General features: G+C 41.0%; 2 protein-coding genes across 8 annotated transcripts in view; one reads left to right on the top strand and one right to left on the bottom strand.

Annotated features, from left to right (window-relative positions):
* The window catches only part of pnoca (prepronociceptin a), a 51,750-nt gene extending 50,752 nt beyond the window's left edge, over positions 1–998 (bottom strand). Inside the window, exon 1 of one of the 2 annotated variants that reach the window (XM_084362823.1) lies at positions 912–998. The gene's annotated coding sequence lies outside the window, so the exon portion shown is untranslated. The remainder of the gene's footprint in view (positions 1–911) is intronic. The other variant, XM_084362822.1, reaches the window with a different exon arrangement.
* kif13ba (kinesin family member 13Ba) overlaps positions 1–16,757 on the top strand; it is a 45,405-nt gene that overhangs the window by 3,089 nt on the left and 25,559 nt on the right. For all 6 annotated transcript variants that reach the window (XM_084362764.1, XM_084362763.1, XM_084362762.1 and 3 more), the window contains exons 3-6: positions 4,857–4,950; positions 15,501–15,513; positions 16,148–16,208; positions 16,424–16,516. In XM_084362764.1, the coding sequence (XP_084218890.1) occupies positions 4,857–4,950; positions 15,501–15,513; positions 16,148–16,208; positions 16,424–16,516 (261 nt within the window). The remainder of the gene's footprint in view (positions 1–4,856; positions 4,951–15,500; positions 15,514–16,147; positions 16,209–16,423; positions 16,517–16,757) is intronic.

Raw genomic sequence — 16,757 nt, 5'->3', positions numbered from 1 at the left:
CTTGACTGAAAGACTACCTCCTTTGTGTTGTCCTGTAATTCCAACTATTCATAAATATTTACACACTATTGTTTATTTTTAAAATAACTGTGACTCTAGCACAAAAAGTACTTTCAGAAGTCCATTCAATTTATATATGAGATATTCTCTCAGTCCATCGCTTAGTTGATTAATCAATTAGTCAACTGAAAGAAAATTAATTGCAAACAATTTTGATTAACTTATTAATAGTTTAAGGTTACTGGTTCCAGCTTCTTAAAATGTAAGGATTTGCTGGTTTTCTTTGTTTATTTATGATAGGAAAGAGTTAATTAATTGGGAAAATAATCAGCAGATGAATCAATAAAGAAAATAATCGTTAGTTGCAGCCCTAAGGAGAAGTAGCCTGCATTTCTAGTAGTTTAATGTCCAGCTTCACTGTTGCAACACTGTAAACAAATTCTTGCATCTGTCTTCCACTGCTCAGCAAGAAAAGGCAATCATGATTTTGGTGGAAAGGAACAAGCAGGCAAATTGATGGCTTACTTAAGGCAGTGGGAATGGGTTTGGAACCAGCAGTGCCATGTTTCCAGAAGGGCCTTTTTGATGCCTGTTTGAATGGAGCGTCTGTCTATACCTACCAGAGTTAATGTAAGACTTTTATGATTTCAAATAGACCCTAAAACCATACCAGCTTAAGCAGACAGAATTCTTCCATCACCAGTCTGTTTAGATGAGTTCTAACAGCCCTTAGAAAATGTATCTTTTCCAGCTCCGCATTATTTTTATTTAGGCCTCCACACACTGACACATCTGAGCTGCTCAGCTCAGACGCATCTTTCTCTGTCTCCTGCTGTCAGACAGTTGCTTAAGGACACAGTATCAGCACCTCAGGGAGGGCAAAGGAGTACATATTCACTATCATCACTCACCTGTCCCCAGCTGGTGCAGTGATTCAGACCCATGCCACTGAAGTAATATGTGGGCTTCTTTAACCTCGAGGCCACTGTCCCTATGTGTCCCAGGTTGAGGAGGAGAGGTGGTGCAGCTGCCTTGCTGGACAAAGGCAGGAAGGGAGTGAGTCTGAATGAATATTTGCTAACGTTGCGTAATGCTCCATGTTCCCATGGCTGTGGCCTTCGAAGAACAGAGCAACGCCAGGCGTAGCAACAGCAACACCATGGCCAGCCAGCTTCCTGGCTGATGTCAGGACTGCTGTGCCAAACCTCAGCACCGGTAGCCGGGGGAAGGACTGGAGAGAAGGCCAGTGGAAAGTGGGAGCTGGTTATGGAGCAAGGAGAGGCAGAAGACAATGGGTACATTTATCCTCCCAGCAACAGTGCATCACACTTTCCCTCTTGCTAATCAGGAAGTACAGCTGCAGCATCAGGGACACATGGGTAATGTAGGCAGCTATAGAAGAAGAGAAGGCAGAACAAAAAGTTTTCTAACTCAACGTGTCCATGTCTTTGACACTTCCCCTGTTTGACTTTATCTAGTTCTTTCACTCTCACTGTCTTTTTGTCACTCAGTCTCTGTTGGCTCACCCTTCCTTTTTTTGCTTTGTGGTGTCCTTGACAGCAGAATAATTGGAGGGTGATTCAGGTCCACTGACCTTTGACACCAAGTTTCCATGGCTCTTCCCCTCATGATCCTGCCAGGAGCAGCAGTGTTGAGGCTCTCTACACACAGTTTAGCCCCAAATCCCTTATGCTCCTGGTTTACACATGCACAGCTAGAATCCTCAGATGTACAAGGTATTGCCCAGAGTGCAAGCCCAAATCCGTTTTTTAGCGTATCAAGGGTGGATCTGGATTGATTTTTAGAAAGTCTGGAGAGCCAAAAAAACACAAAAAATGTGATTTTTGCAAATCAGATCCCAACTACATTTGGAGGTGGTTTAAAATGCGATTCCAAGCAGATTTCTACAGATGCGTCTCAGGTGGGATGTCTGTTCACTCTAAGTGGATTGCAAAGTGTCAATTGCAACGCAACACATCGACTGTGTCAATTACAGAGTGACAGAAGTCCTTCAGTGTGGCTCGGTATGGAGGATCATCTGTATCAACAGTCCATCATGATGTTTGGACGCACAATCCAATCTGATCACTAGCAGATAACAGTGTCGACAGTCTGTCTTAAAGATCTGTTTTGAGAAACAAATCTGATTTGCTTGCAGTCTGAACAAAGCCTAAGTGCTCAGGTTGAGATTTCCTTTTGTATGTCAGGGACTGTGGACTGAGTTGCTTTTAGATAAAGGTTACTGGTGAAGTAAGTTGTGTAGGCTGTTGTCGGCTGTTGCTGCCAGATTGCAGTAACAGCAAAATTGTAATTTGCATGTATTTGTTAGGAAAAATGACCATGCTAATATTTGGGTATGTAGTAAACCCTCACCGCCTGCTGACCACCTATACATTAGTTGAAAACACTCTTGACAGGAACAAAATGGGTAGGTACAGCCAGGTACTGTTTGGCAGGGATGCTAAGCTTCTTGTAGCAGCATTCATAGTTATCACTAAAGCAGTCATTTGCTGAAGGTATCACACATCGAGGAAAGGTTTATTTAAAATTGCTCTGCCTCCTGTGCACTGCAGTCAACTATGTGTAGAGCACTGATTGTTGAGAATCTCCTACTATTTCTTTATCCAGAAAAGAAATGGCACATGCTCCACTTGACTACTGACGAGGTCCTTATACTATAGCTCATCCCTGCTTCAGAGTAGTTTTTATGCCTTGGTCATAAAAAGCTGTAGGCATAAACTGTGGGCATACATTTCATAAAACGACACAGTGTAAATACTGCTCTAGACAGAAGAGAGGAATCGAAACCACATATTGTTTCCTGTCCAAACACATTGCTAAACTTCAAAATCCTTGCATGCTCACTGCATAATGGAGGAAATGATTATTGACAGTCATCTGGGTCATGATTGTGTGTTAAAAATCTGGCAGTCTGTGTGTGTAAACACTGGGCCAATTGATGTTGGTAAATACAGCTATAAGATGCCCAGGAAACCCCAGCAGCAGAGGTTCTGCTTTAGAGAAATGAAGAGGAATAGAACAGGTTGGATGCTTATTTACATGGGAGGCTTGAATCAGGTCTTACAGTTGAAGGCCATTATTATCAGTAAGTCTCAGCTCTGCCATAGTGTCCTTGAGAAGACACTGATTTGCATCTAATAGAGTGCTGTTCTAGCCCTGACCTCTGACCTCCCTGTGGAAGGGGGCAGACTAGAAGAGGATATCCCTTCGCAGCAGGAGCAACACAGTCCTATCCTGATCGCAAGAATTTTGTCTTTGACTTTTTTACCTTCTTTCACAAAAACACTTCCTAATTGCTAAAATCATGTGGCGGACATGAGTTGTTCCAGTGTTATTTATTAGCCAACAAGCCAAGATACAGACAGTTTTCTTTAAAAACAAACACTATTTCCGAATCATCCAACTTGCATAAGATGCAATATTTCGTGACCATTAACAAGACATTTTTATTTTAGCTTTTTACCAAAGTAATGAATTGAAATGGTGTGAAGTTTTGTGGTGGCTGTGGCCCAAGCATTCAAAACCAGCCACCAGTGAAAAACTGCTATTCTGCTGCAAGTAACCAATTGTCAAATGCTTTTTTTCCCCCTTTTTTTTTTAAATGCACGGCCAGTTCTGCCAGAGACTGGATGCCCAGGCCATGCTGGCAGCACCTAGATTGTGTGTAGACAACCATCATTAAATCCCACTGGCAAGACTGATGAACGGAGAGTTCTACCAGCCTCATGAATTTCCAGAGCGGTTCATGTTGTTATTTTCCATACTTTTGCTGGTTACTTTCACAGCAAGGCTTCCATTAGGCTACACAACTGACTCAGCAAAGAAAATGAACATTATATGCACGACTTTATACTAGGTTTGCATTTTTTGTAAGTTATAAAAAAGGAGAGATCTAATAGTGAGTCTGTTTTGACTTATTGCATTTTTTAATATTCATTCCTTTATAAGAAACATGCTTTTCTCAGATAGGGTGGTGTAATTGTTGGCCAGACTTGATGAAGTAGCCTCAACAGGCAACAATTTATGCTGGCTTATGCAGGCTATTGACATAAATACCTGAGTGGACAAAGCATTAGTACCACTCCTTATGCTGAGTTGGAAATGGCCAGTTGTTGTTCTGAAGGCCAAGTGTTGCACCATGGCACACAAACAAGCCAGGGTCAGTATGGGAGGTACTTAGTCGTGTGTGTGTGTGTGTGTGTGTGTGTGTGTGTGTGTGTGTGTGTGTGTGTGTGTGTGTGTGTGTGTGTGTGTGTGTGTGTGTGTGTGTGTGTGTGTGTGTGTGTGTGTGTGTGTGTGTGTGTGTGTGTGTGTGTGTGAGAGAAACTGACTGCCTGGCTTTATTGATTAGCTTAACACTCACTCGAAGGTAAAAGGTCATTTTCAGAGTTGATGTTTCCTGGCCTGCTCACACAATTGTTTGAACTTGATGTCCCACAGGAAGTTATTGTGCTATTCTGCTATTTAACGTCTGCTCTGTCCCTACTGCAGAGTAGGCTAACAAGTCACCATGAAACCAATGCTTGAAAAAGTTTGTCAATAAATTAACTCCCCTCTTCAACCGCAAGCAAAATACTTTGAGTAATTTTTACCTGGCAGAAGTGCCATTGATTACAAGGTTGCTTGTTAATTTTTTCAGTTTTATTCCGACCATTGGAAGGATGTTGGGAAAAGATGCATGTATTTCTGATCATAGTGATAATGATACTATGATATTTGTGTTTGCATGACATTTTCTGTCTATCTTGCCCTACAACAAAACAGCAGAAACTTTGGCATATTTAGGTTGTGAGGTTGCGCACTGGTTGTAACATTTTGATTTGTATGATCCATAGAAAAGGAACTAAACACTAAATGTGTTGTGGAGATGGTGAAGAACCAGACGATCCTCCATCCTGCTGGAGGTAACCTGGGCAAAGGAGACTCCAGGTAAGTTTGTCACTATCCACCCACAACAATTATTTATTCCCTTCATACACATACACATACACATATACATACTCTTTGTTATTTTTGTCATGAGGGAAACAGTGCATTACATCTTGCTGTATGTCTTGTATACTACTAAATAAATCAAGGAAAAAACTAAAAAAAAAGTATCTGAAAAACAGGCATACACCTATTTTTAGCTTCAGTATAACTTCAACTTAAAGTAAAACTTCCATCTCCAATTTTCATTGTAAATAAATATCCTCAAATCTGATGCAAAATCATAACTCCTTGTCAGTTGAGAACTTGCCCGAGAATTTTCATAGTTTTAAGTTTTCTTCAGTGTCGAAGTTGTCCACTGATAGTTGGCTGTGCATCCATGGGTACATCGCAGACAGGAACTAATAATAGCCTATTCGTCATACTTTTCATGTTGCCAACTTGCCAAAATGTGAATGGGGGTTGGTGGGTGGGCAGGCAGCTTCGTATATGCTGCCAAGAGCTTCTGCCTAGTTCCCTTACACACACACTCAGTTTTTAGGCATGTTTACAGCCATGCCATTGTCTGTGTGATATTCAGTGACTCCCCCTGTTAGCTACTTTATTAGCTATTATTTGTTTGGAATGTTTCTTTGTCGTCATGATGTAGTTTTTGGCAGGAAGCCGACTACCCAGCTGTTGGGCCTCCTAGAAACAGGTGTATTTCAACTCATCATCACTTGTTCCCTCTTTTGGCTTCTACTCTTTTTCCATCCTGTTAACCAGCTGCTGTTTGTGGGCAGCACTGAATTCTGCTTGGAGTCTTGATCCTCTCAGTCCCTGCACTTAAGGAGGCATTAGGACTCATTAGCTTTGGTTCCAGTGGGAAGAATAAAAATGTGTGACTGACTGTCCTGTTCCAAAGTATTCCAATATAAGTCAGAGAGCACAAACTTTGATATTGATCACCTCATATGTAATTAAAAAAAACCTAATAATTACAGCTTTAATTTAATTATGTAATGTTTCAAAATGGGCCAGTAGGCTAAAGCTTCCTCCCGCCATCTTGGAGGAAGCCAGCTGTGTTGGAAGAAAGATCTCCTTGTAACTGGTGGAGCTGCCTGTAGACTGCCTGATCAGAAGTAGCGAATAATGCTGGCTGCAGACTGAGGTGTGTGTGTGTGTGAGTGTGTGAGAGAGATGGGCCTGCGCCTGGAAGAAGGACGGCAGCAAGACAGAGGCAGACAGAAACAATTATACATAAAAAGACAGACTCCGCTTCTCTCTTCCCTCACTCCGTCGGGTCGTAACTCCCCACCACCCGGCTTCCTCCCTTTTTCTCAGCTCTTCCGTTTCCGTGGCAACACAGGGGGAGGTTAACTCTGGGTCGCTGTCGGTGACCGTGAAGCCCCTTCCTTGAGTGAGGAGACGATGGAAGAGGGGGAAAAACCCTCATTTTCTCGAGCATCTGTCGACCATAAACTTTCCCTGTGACTTTTATGGAGGACTAAACAAGAGCAGAGTTTCTCTCTCAGTCTCTCCGTCACAAAAGAGCAAGGAAGCAGCAGGAGAGGATGGGCTGACTGACTGCTGCCCTCAGCGTGCAGATGCTATTTTTCATTTTCCATTTACATACTGTTTACATTGGAAGATTGTCTTCTACTCAGTGGTGCACTTGGTTGTTAATAGCTGACTGACTGGAGTAGGTGCATAGAGGGAAGTATGCAGCAAAGTTACGTTGCTGCAGCAGCATAGTGTTTTCTTAGCCAAATGTGTAACCAGGATGCTCTTTGTGTGAAACTGGGCAGACATATCCACAGACGATGATACATAAAAGGGAGAGTGCAGCATCAAGACTGAATCCAAAGTCTGTCTATACTTCTATGGGTTGTCTGAAAAAACTAAATACAAATGTGTAAGATGATGGGTTATTAAAACAAAATTGTGACCGGACTTCTGGTATAATAATTGGATGTGAATTCTGCCATTTGCCAGTATTCTCTACTATTTTTAAATACATTTGGATTTTTGGATTTATTGGGTTACACAGTTTGTTTTTTAAATGATCTTCATTTCCTAGATTTCAAATAAAGAGCTGCATCCTGTCACACTTCCAGGATCTGTCCAAGAGACTCCATTCCATAGTGTGTTTCTGCTTTCACTTGCTTTCAGTTTATTTTATTGTAGTTATCGATTATTTTGTAATCATTAAACTACCACAGCCCTACATTACATTACATGCTTTCAGTTTGACAGTGCAAAAACAGTGGCTCAACCTGAAAATTGGGCAGGGCATTGGCTCTGTACACAAACAAGCTTTGGGAAGTGACCCTTCCAGATAGATGGAGCTAATATTCCTGTACATTTATTGAGAGGTACTTCAGGTTAGTACAAGAAAAGATAAAGCACAGGTTAAATGATGTGGAGGAAGGCCTGGTGTATATTCTCGTTTTAAGGCAGGGCTGTTTTCAGTCTGAACGCTCTTGAACTTTGTTGTGATGCAATGATGAAACTTTTCTGTCCATGATCTATAGTCACTATCTACTGCAGTAGACTCCTTATCTCTGTTGTCTGACATCAAGTTTTCAAAAATGTCTGCACTGGTATTTATGTGGGGGTTGTTGCTGAAGCTAAGGATTAGTTGTGTTTAAATATAAATGAAGGATTTTCTCTTGGCCTGTCTGAAACCGCTTTCCTTGGAAGTAATTGGTAAAAGCCAGTGGGGCTCTTCTGATAGCTATCCACTAAATGCCTCACAGCAGCTGGGAAGTAAATCTTTCATTTGTAAGTGTTGACTGTCTGTTCTGTTGAGCGTCCTCCTGGTTAATGAGTGCATTCAGACAAACTGAGTTATGGCTAGATTATGACTCTGGCTGCATGCCCTACAGCTAATACATTAGCACCGATTTGTTTTTTGAGTTTTGGACATAAAGGCCATTTATATCAAATGTAAGCTTTGGTCCATTTCCCTCCCTCCTTCTTGTTGTTTCCCTGCTTACAGCAAGGCTGTGACATTACCCTTTGAGGGCAAAACAATGGTTAGCCAACATGTCTTAATACTGACCAGTGTTTGCCTTGTGGATTATGGTCATTTCCAATTTATTTAATCTGATAGAATTTTATGAGATCTGTAGATACCTTTTTTAAATGTATTATCAAAGTGTAACTCAGTATCCTAATGTTCGGTTATTGAGTTTACGGATGTTTTACGTCTGTCATGGCTTACTTAACTCCACATTCTCTTACTATTCTTAGACATGACCATCTTGTTCATTCAGGCATGAGCCAGAAAAGGCCACCCATCACTAATATAGGGGAAGGCCATTTACAGGACTGATTAAACACTGAGCCTTGAACAACCCTGGCACACAATAGACCTTGTCCACCCAGTGTATAGACCTAATCACTGCCTCTCTACCACATGCTGTTATATTAAAATAAGACCTGAGCTACAACGCAAGAATTAATCAGTTAATTTGAATCATTCATTTGTTAGAATTAAATTATTGGTAATACATGTCCTATGAAACACCTAACTAATCTAAAAAAAAAAAAAAGAAACAAATTCCCATAAGCCAAAAAACAAAACAGCAAAGTGTTTCTTAGAAAGAGATAGATGCCAAAATATATCAGGTTTCACTTTTCTTCAAAGTTTTAGTGACATAACTTTCCACTTACAACTGAAGTTACATTCTGTGCTTTGCCTGATCAAAATATCCGCAGTCTATTTTTGAATTCTTCACTATGAATCATTTAAAAGGACCTCACTTTAAGGTAAATTCCTTTTTATGACATTTTCTTAACCCTCAGTTGTCAGTTGTGTGCTCTGCTTGTGTGTCCAATTCAGTTTTTCCACCAGTGGTGCACACTGGGCAGGCCAGAGCCAAGTTCCTCACATTGCCACTCTCAGTGACTCATTGCGGTGCCACTCGGTGGTGGCTTGTTCTATGAAGTTTGAGCATTTTGCTTTATTTGAAAACTTCTTACAGAGGAGCAGCAAGGAAACATTAGCACTGCGTCACCATGGAGGATACGCTGAGTCAGTCATCATGATTGGAGGGCCACTTCTGCTGAAAATATCTAAATTCTCTTAATCTCCTTCTCTCTCTTAATCTAAAATAAACAAGTTGACACAGACAGGTAACTGCTGTACGTTAACTTTAGATATGCAGCAGCTTTACATGCATGGCAGACTTTAATTAATGTCACGTTTTTCAGTGTAGACTAAGAGGGACTAACGTTACATCAGAGATATTTTTTTCATAAAGTAATTTTCCACTCCAAAAAAATAACTTCCACATATTATGTTGACTCAGTCATCCAGGTCTTGGTAAATCTAAGTGCTGTATACGACTCTGACACTCAGAGCTCACACGTGTCCTTAACGACTCTGTAAGGACACTCCCACACAGAGTTTAAAAAGCCTGCAAACTCCCCTCTAGTTAGTTAGAACTGAGGATCCTCTTGGATGAGAGGTGAAACGTCTTCAAGAAACTGAAACAAGTCCAGTTGCCTACAATAGAGCACTTATTATTCATGAAATGAAATGGCACACCTAAGGATCCTCTTTATATGCACAAACATTAATGGTTTGTAAGAGTGACATCTGACAATGTAACGGGACGCGCAACAGAAGTAATCCTGGCCAGTTCAGCCACAGAACAGCGCATCATCCATTGTAAATGGAACAGATTCCAACAATATAATCCACTAAATCACACATTTCCAGATCTTGTGTCTTGATATCAAACAGAAAGCTACTGCTAGCTTTTCAATTCCAATTAAAGACTGTCCTTCACATCTCTAAAGATACTCTATTTTACTAACGTTACAAAGCCTGAGTTTCACTGTAACTTAACACTGAAAGGATGGGAGAGACAAGGGTGAGAGAGAGGGGGCCCTAATGTTCAGTTTAACAGTTTTAATAAAGTTACTATCCAAGATTGTTCAATTTCGACAGTGTTGCATTTAATATAAAGAAATAAAAGCATTTAAAATATGAAATATAGATGGCTATGTTGTACCTGTCCAGCTTTTAGCAACAAATTATGTTTTTTTTTTTTTTATATATCAGCCGATTCATTGGCTATCCGTTTTTTCCTTCTCCCAACTATCGTTATTATCGGTCGACATCTCTGTACTAGTCTTTCTGATAAGCAGACAGCTAACTGCCCTGCAGCCGTGTGGTCAGACATGACCTGAGGCTGTTTGCATTGGACTGCTGAAGCTAGATGTTGACACACTCTGACAACGATCTGTCTCCCGTCAGATGTCAGTGAGGCAAACACAAGCTGCTTGGTTTCCAAGACGATACACAAAAGAGACTGTGTGGCCCCTTATTCTGGAATGATGTTGGACATTTTGTGTGTGTATGTCAGCATGTCTACAAGTGCAGTTTTTATCATCTGTGTCTGGTGTTATTGTGTTCGCTTAGATCGTTTTTTGGAAGTGAAGTATCTACAGTACATTTGTCAGTGTAGAAAGTTGGTATGTAAGGCCATGTACTTAAACAGTCTAGCCTGAACCAGTCGTGATGGTGGGAGATTCTAACAGCCCACTAACATAATCACAGGGTTAGGAATTAAGGAAAGAGTGTGTCATTCATCTACAGGCCACGGTGGCTCATTTTCCCCAAATGCTTCCTGTTTTGATTTTTGTCCGAAGGGGTGTGGAGGTCAGCAACTGGACCTAAACAGGGTGAAGTCCAAGTTTGTACTCAAGAAGGACAGCAGACACAGTGCACGGGTCCTTCTCACAAATATGTGAAGAGGCTACAATTGTCACTACTGCCCATAAGTGTGCTCTTTCCAACCATGGATAGTAGGACAGCAACATTACATCCACATTCTCTTCTTCCATTTTCTTTCCTGCGAGTGAGGCTCAACCCTGACTGTGTGAGATGAGTGTATGAAATTAGCATCAAGCTCATGTTTGGCAAAGGACAGGAAATCTGGTGTGCTGTATGGCTCTGGCCTGAACATCCAGAGCCGGTGCCTGGCTCAAGTCTGAATATCAGCTCAATTTAGACTATTTAGTGCCCATCTTAAAACTATATAGAAGTGAGTTCACTCTACATCCTCAGGTTGACAAATGCATACTCGCTGCCCCAGCCTCAGATTTAACTGGTGGCATAGCTACAAAATGTCTTGCTTACATATGAACTGGCTCACTGTCTCAGATGCGAAACATTAACTACTGCAAACTATTTATGTTTTCTGGGTCAACTTTGGTGTTCATTTCTGTGAGGACATGAAAGCTTGCATGACTATCCAGTCATGTTAATGAGGTCCTGTTAATGTGCATCACATGGGTACAAAGTGAAATGTGTATAGTAGGGTTTCAGTTGGATGCAAAAGCTTCATGTCAAGACATGTCAATCAATTGGAATGGTTCTTGCAAGCTCTGCTCGCTATAAGCTTGACATGGTCAAAATCAGTTAGTAAAGGAATTATAAATAAGTATGTTTTACTGGCCTTTCAGAAAGGATTATTTTGAGCCTGGTCCTTTTTAAGGTTTAACTTTCCTCCGACATTTCAAGTAATCATGTTAGCCATTCAATTTGCAGTGGACCATACAGAATGATACAAAAATGAATGACTAAAGACTTCCTTCTTGATACTAGCAGGCAAAGATAAATGATACAACAGACTGTATTACTGAAGATTATTGTATCAGAAAAAAAAGAAAGAAATGTCCACTGCCTGAATTTGATTGGCATGTATTTTAGGAATGATGAGCAAATCTCCTCATGCAGTGTGAATTAAACCAGCCTCAGATTCTGTGGTGTAATATGGCGACTTTGATTTTTACTCAACATCATTAGGCCGATAGACCACATATACTGTAAGTGTAGAATACCGGGCATTCAATGCATAGTTGTAAAGTGATACAGCAGCTGAACAGTGATTGGTATAATCCTCTTTGTGTCCCCTGGAACATGCAGTTTTGTATGTAGGAGGATATGCTTAGGCTGTCTACTGTATAATCATTTTCACAGTGTGTGGGGATCTATTGTCATATACAATGTTCCTCAGTATGTGCTGAACTAATGTATTAGCCTGTTACATGTCCTGTTGTTCGGAGCCATCAGTGTGTACTGTGATACACTGATGCTGTTTCTGCTTCAGCTTAACATTCCAGTCTTAGGCCCAGCCTCTTTGCTCCCTAACCCCCCTGGCTACCTTCAGCCTCCTTTCCATCCTCCACTCCTCATTCCTCCCTACAGAGCCACGGATGGTACAGTCCCGGACTGAAAAAAAAAAAATGCAAGAACAGTAGAATACGAGAGAGGAGGGGGTGAGCAGCCATGCATTAAGTTATTTTTTAAATGACGGTGATCAGAGCGGAGGAGCATGCCGAAGGGTGGAGGGACGAATAGAAGTGTTCGAGGACCGAGGGAGGCGGGTTTACAGCTCTCCTGACCGCCTCACTCTCTCCTCTCATTGGTCAGGGGGGCCCCTAGCTTCGTTAATGGGCGTTTGAGTGCAAGACATGGGTGACCCTTCTTGCCTGTAGCCTTTGAAGCAACCATGACAGCTGTCATCACTACGTACGTCAAAACCTGCCAAGCCGATTTCACCCCTAAAGTGTTCAGAGATATGACTGTGGGGAGATAGTGGGCATGTAGGATGCTCTAAAAGCCCCTGAGAGGAGCACTCAGAGGAACAAAACTATTTGGAAATCAGGGATTCACAAAATTCAGTTCGAGGAAGGGATTCAAGTGTGACAAGATTTTACTTTAAGCAGCCCCATATGTGAAGATGTGTGTACAGAATTACAATAGCATCCTGTTATATCCTTTGTATTTTTAGAGAATCTGGTTCTTTTTTATCACGTTTAGACACTGAAAACTCTCTCAAATACCCCTATAATCTTCTCTCTTACTGCTGGGCTCTTAAACAGTGCTCTTGATAAATGTCAACACTGTGTAGAGTAGGTCCTAATTTTATCCTGGTTTGAAGAGCTACTGGAATCAATAAGCCTCCGGATAGAAATTACTCTGTTTTTGCTCTGTGAATGCAGCATGTCAGCAGTGGAACGTCAGTGAAATATGAAGTGTTACAGATTGGACTGTATGCTGGCTGCTTTGTGCAAGAGCTGCAGTTTTGGCGGTTTGTAAAGAATGTGCATGGGTAAAAGGAAACAGGTGTGTGAGTGTCTTTTATGTGTGTGCGTTTGTGTATGTTCTATTTTAAGAACAGTAAGTCTGAGATTTTCAGATTGAAGACATTTTTGTGATGTAGCTATGGTGTCATGTTAGGCATTATATCATGTCATGTTGATGGTTCATTGCCAAGAGAAAGAATGAGTGTAGTTGAGGGTCCTCATAAGGAAAGAAGTGTGCGTTGGTGTGCAAACCACTTGCAGTGCACCACCTCTGGCCTCATCATCCAACTTGACACAGCTCTTTCTCTGACAGTAAACCACACCCTGTGGGTGGAGCCTGCACCACACAGATGGAGGAGGAAGAGGAATATTCCCCTGTAGTGAGGTAGAAGACTATAGAAGAAAGAGAACAGAGTTTTTAGACTGTGTGAAGACTTTTTTTTTTTTCCTAAACATGTGATGGGGTGATAATAAAAATGAGAGAAATTCATCAGACTGCATTTGTTGTATGAGTTAATGTATAAACAAGGCTGCCAGTGTTACGGATTCTGTGTCCTCAGGGACTGCTAGTCCTCATGTCATATTGCACTAGCCCTTATTGATTAAAGCACCCCCCGAATGGCTAATGCCCTAATGACAAATGTCACTTGACAATCATGAGAAAGCATATCGGTGAGTTTGATTCAGATTTTACAGTTAATTTACATGACATTAGTGGAGGTGAATTGTTGGCTTATGTGACATAGTGGCCTGATAATGATAAAATGCACCTCCAGCCAGTGTTACTATTTATTTCTACCAACTACATCCTTGAAACACCGAAAACCCCAGATTTAAAAGTATTAGACAGGTCAGATGTAGTTTATCAACCATGTTGTGATAATTATAAAAGTCATGAGTGTTAGCTTTTAATGTTGACATGTCAAAATAAAGAGACAACTGGCTCACTCATTTTCCAGGCAGATTGATGCTGAGCTCTGCATCAGAATAAGTTGACAACGCCTTAATGAGTCGCTGCCAGGTATTTAGGATGTTGAAATGAGTTAATGGTAACTAAAGTTGGTGTTCCAAACTCTGCTATTTAAGCTCACCACAATGTAATTTAAGCGTGATCTGTAATATCAAGATCTGTACTGTTGCATATTTCAGCTACAGTTAAAAAGCAAATACTGAATCCAGTGATGTGAAAATGCAGAACTGCCCAGACAGCTGCACTGTAAATGTTCACCACCAAGGCCTGGGCAATATCACTTAAAATCAGGATAGATCACATTAACTTTTGGGGCTTATTTGGATAAACGCATGGATCCAGGAATTGTGTCCCATTTTCTTTAACATTGTGAGATAGGGCGTTTTCTGACATTTTTGTTGATTTCTCAGGGAATAATGCATTTATCTTAATGCAAAAAATCTGGCATATTTAGGTGGCTTGTATATACGAGTGAAAATAAAAGGGGACTGTTGGGCCTCGGCGGAGGTATGCGCTCTACTGAGTGCCATTCTAGTGTAAACATAGCTGAATAGCTTTTTAAAAATGTATAATGTACCTAAAATAGGTTAGCCTGGTCTGGATGTTCTCACATATGCAGATAGAGCCAGATGGAGCGTCTGTCCCTGTGCTGAGGAAATCAGTTTTAAAGGACATGGCTGTTGGCGAAATGGTCAGACTCTGACATGTGTGTGGTGTGTGGGTTCATGTGTGTACTTGCACACTCATGTCCTCGGTTGTTCTGTAAAAAATCACGCAGATATTGGGGCCAATCCCCCACTCTTTTTAAAATGTCAAAGATGTTTTTAATAAATCTTCAGAGGTGTTTTTCCCACTTGTCCCTTTTCATTTCTGAGCAATGACCTAAACCCAGTAACCCCTTCACGCCACCATCTGATTCCACCACACACTACCTCAATCCTCTGCCAACTTCAGTACCAACCCCCATCCAACACTCACACATGCCCACACACAGACATTCCCACAGCAATTCCCCCAGTACCAGAGTTTTTTTCTGACTCCCCAAGCCCTCTGAGATGAATGCACAGACACACATACCAAATCCCCTGAGAAGTTGGTTTGACATGTGACCAACAGGACATAAACAAGCTACATAAACAAGCTACACAAACAAGGCTGATTTTGAATCATATGTGTGCTGAAGTGACTTGTGAAAACAAGGAAAGCCTGAGGCCAGTGGCTCTGGCTCTGCCTTTGTCTTTATGTCTGTCTCCTTTCAGCCATGTCTTATTTCTCAGTGTACAGTATAGGGGCACAAAATAATTTGTAAAATAAACATTAATTGACTGGAAGCTACCTAAAATGTTTTTTTCTGATGCCTCAGGTTTCATTTGTTCCAGACAAATACTGCTCTGAATGGCTTAACACACTGCATCCTCTCTAGCATGTGCACTAAATGTCATCCTGTTATCTCTCCACATGCTGCTGTGGACCTTGATCCTCCCTACATCATCAGGAATCAATCCAAGGTAACAGCACACACACATTACATACAGACATTTTTAACGCTGAGCTAATTCCATGGTTGTGAATCATCCGTGTTAAACAAAGAAGCCGCTGTATATCTTCCACTCAGTTTGGGAACTGTGTGCAACCGTACAGGCAGTGACACAAAGTGATGTCTGTAAAACAGTTTTTGCCTAAAGAGTCTTTAAACCATCTCTGAATACTTGTCGCCAGGAAACATTAGAATGGATTTTACTGTATATATCGGCCAACAAGGTCTTTTTCATCCGAAATATTCCAGCAGTTTTTCATAAACCACATGACACTTAAAATGCACTCTGTTTGCACTATGTTGAGTGATGAAAAGTCATTTATATCCAACTCGGTTTTTCAGTTGAAAACATTGAATCAAGCATTAGTGACTGGTAAGATAAGTAATATCTATATCACATTTCAGGTATTTTAAAAATGTTCTTTTGAAAGCAACTCCACTTTCACACAAGGTACAATTGAATTAAACTCCTTTGTATATGTATATGGAACATTTAGAAATGAAATGTAAATATCTTTAGTAAATGTTAACATTGCCGTGTAACAATCGGCCATAGACCTCTTTCATTCATCATGTCTCGTACTGCTCCTGTTTTCATATGTCAGGTTTTTGCCTATGATTACTGCTTCTGGTCCATGGATGAAACAGACAAGGAGAGATTTGCAGGTTAGTTACTTAAACAGATCCAGTTCACATTGTTAAAACTTTTAACTTTTCATCACTAAAATACTATTCAAACAGTTCAGTTTAAAATGACTACATAATCACAGTTATATAAAATGAAATACATTGTGTGTGTGTGTGTGTGTGTGTGTGTGTGTGTGTGTGTGTGTGTGTGTGTGTGTGTGTGTGTGTGTGTGTGTGTGTGTGTGTCTCTGCAGGTCAGGAGGTGGTTTTCCAGTGCCTTGGGGAAAGTCTTCTCCGCAACGCCTTCCAGGGCTACAATGCCTGTATCTTTGCCTATGGACAAACCGGTAATTTGCCATGACGCACCTCACTATTCAGTGGGCAATATGATGTGAATATATTTTATAACCGCTACAGAAGTAGGACACAAATTATGAACAACTCTCTTTCCCATTATTAGCACAGTGCCCTAAAGCTTTTTGTATAATAATTAAGAAAGAGTGTCAGTGTGGATGTGTTGTGGCAGGAAGGTTGGACAGCCTCTCCTCTTTCCAGATTCAACAAAATACCAAGGCTCAAATGCAGTTT

Source organism: Pagrus pagrus, assembly GCF_965226575.1.
Source record: "Pagrus pagrus genome assembly, chromosome: 1".
In the NCBI taxonomy this organism is placed as follows: Eukaryota; Metazoa; Chordata; class Actinopteri; order Spariformes; family Sparidae; genus Pagrus; species Pagrus pagrus.
This window is presented reverse-complemented; position numbering and strand designations above follow the sequence as displayed.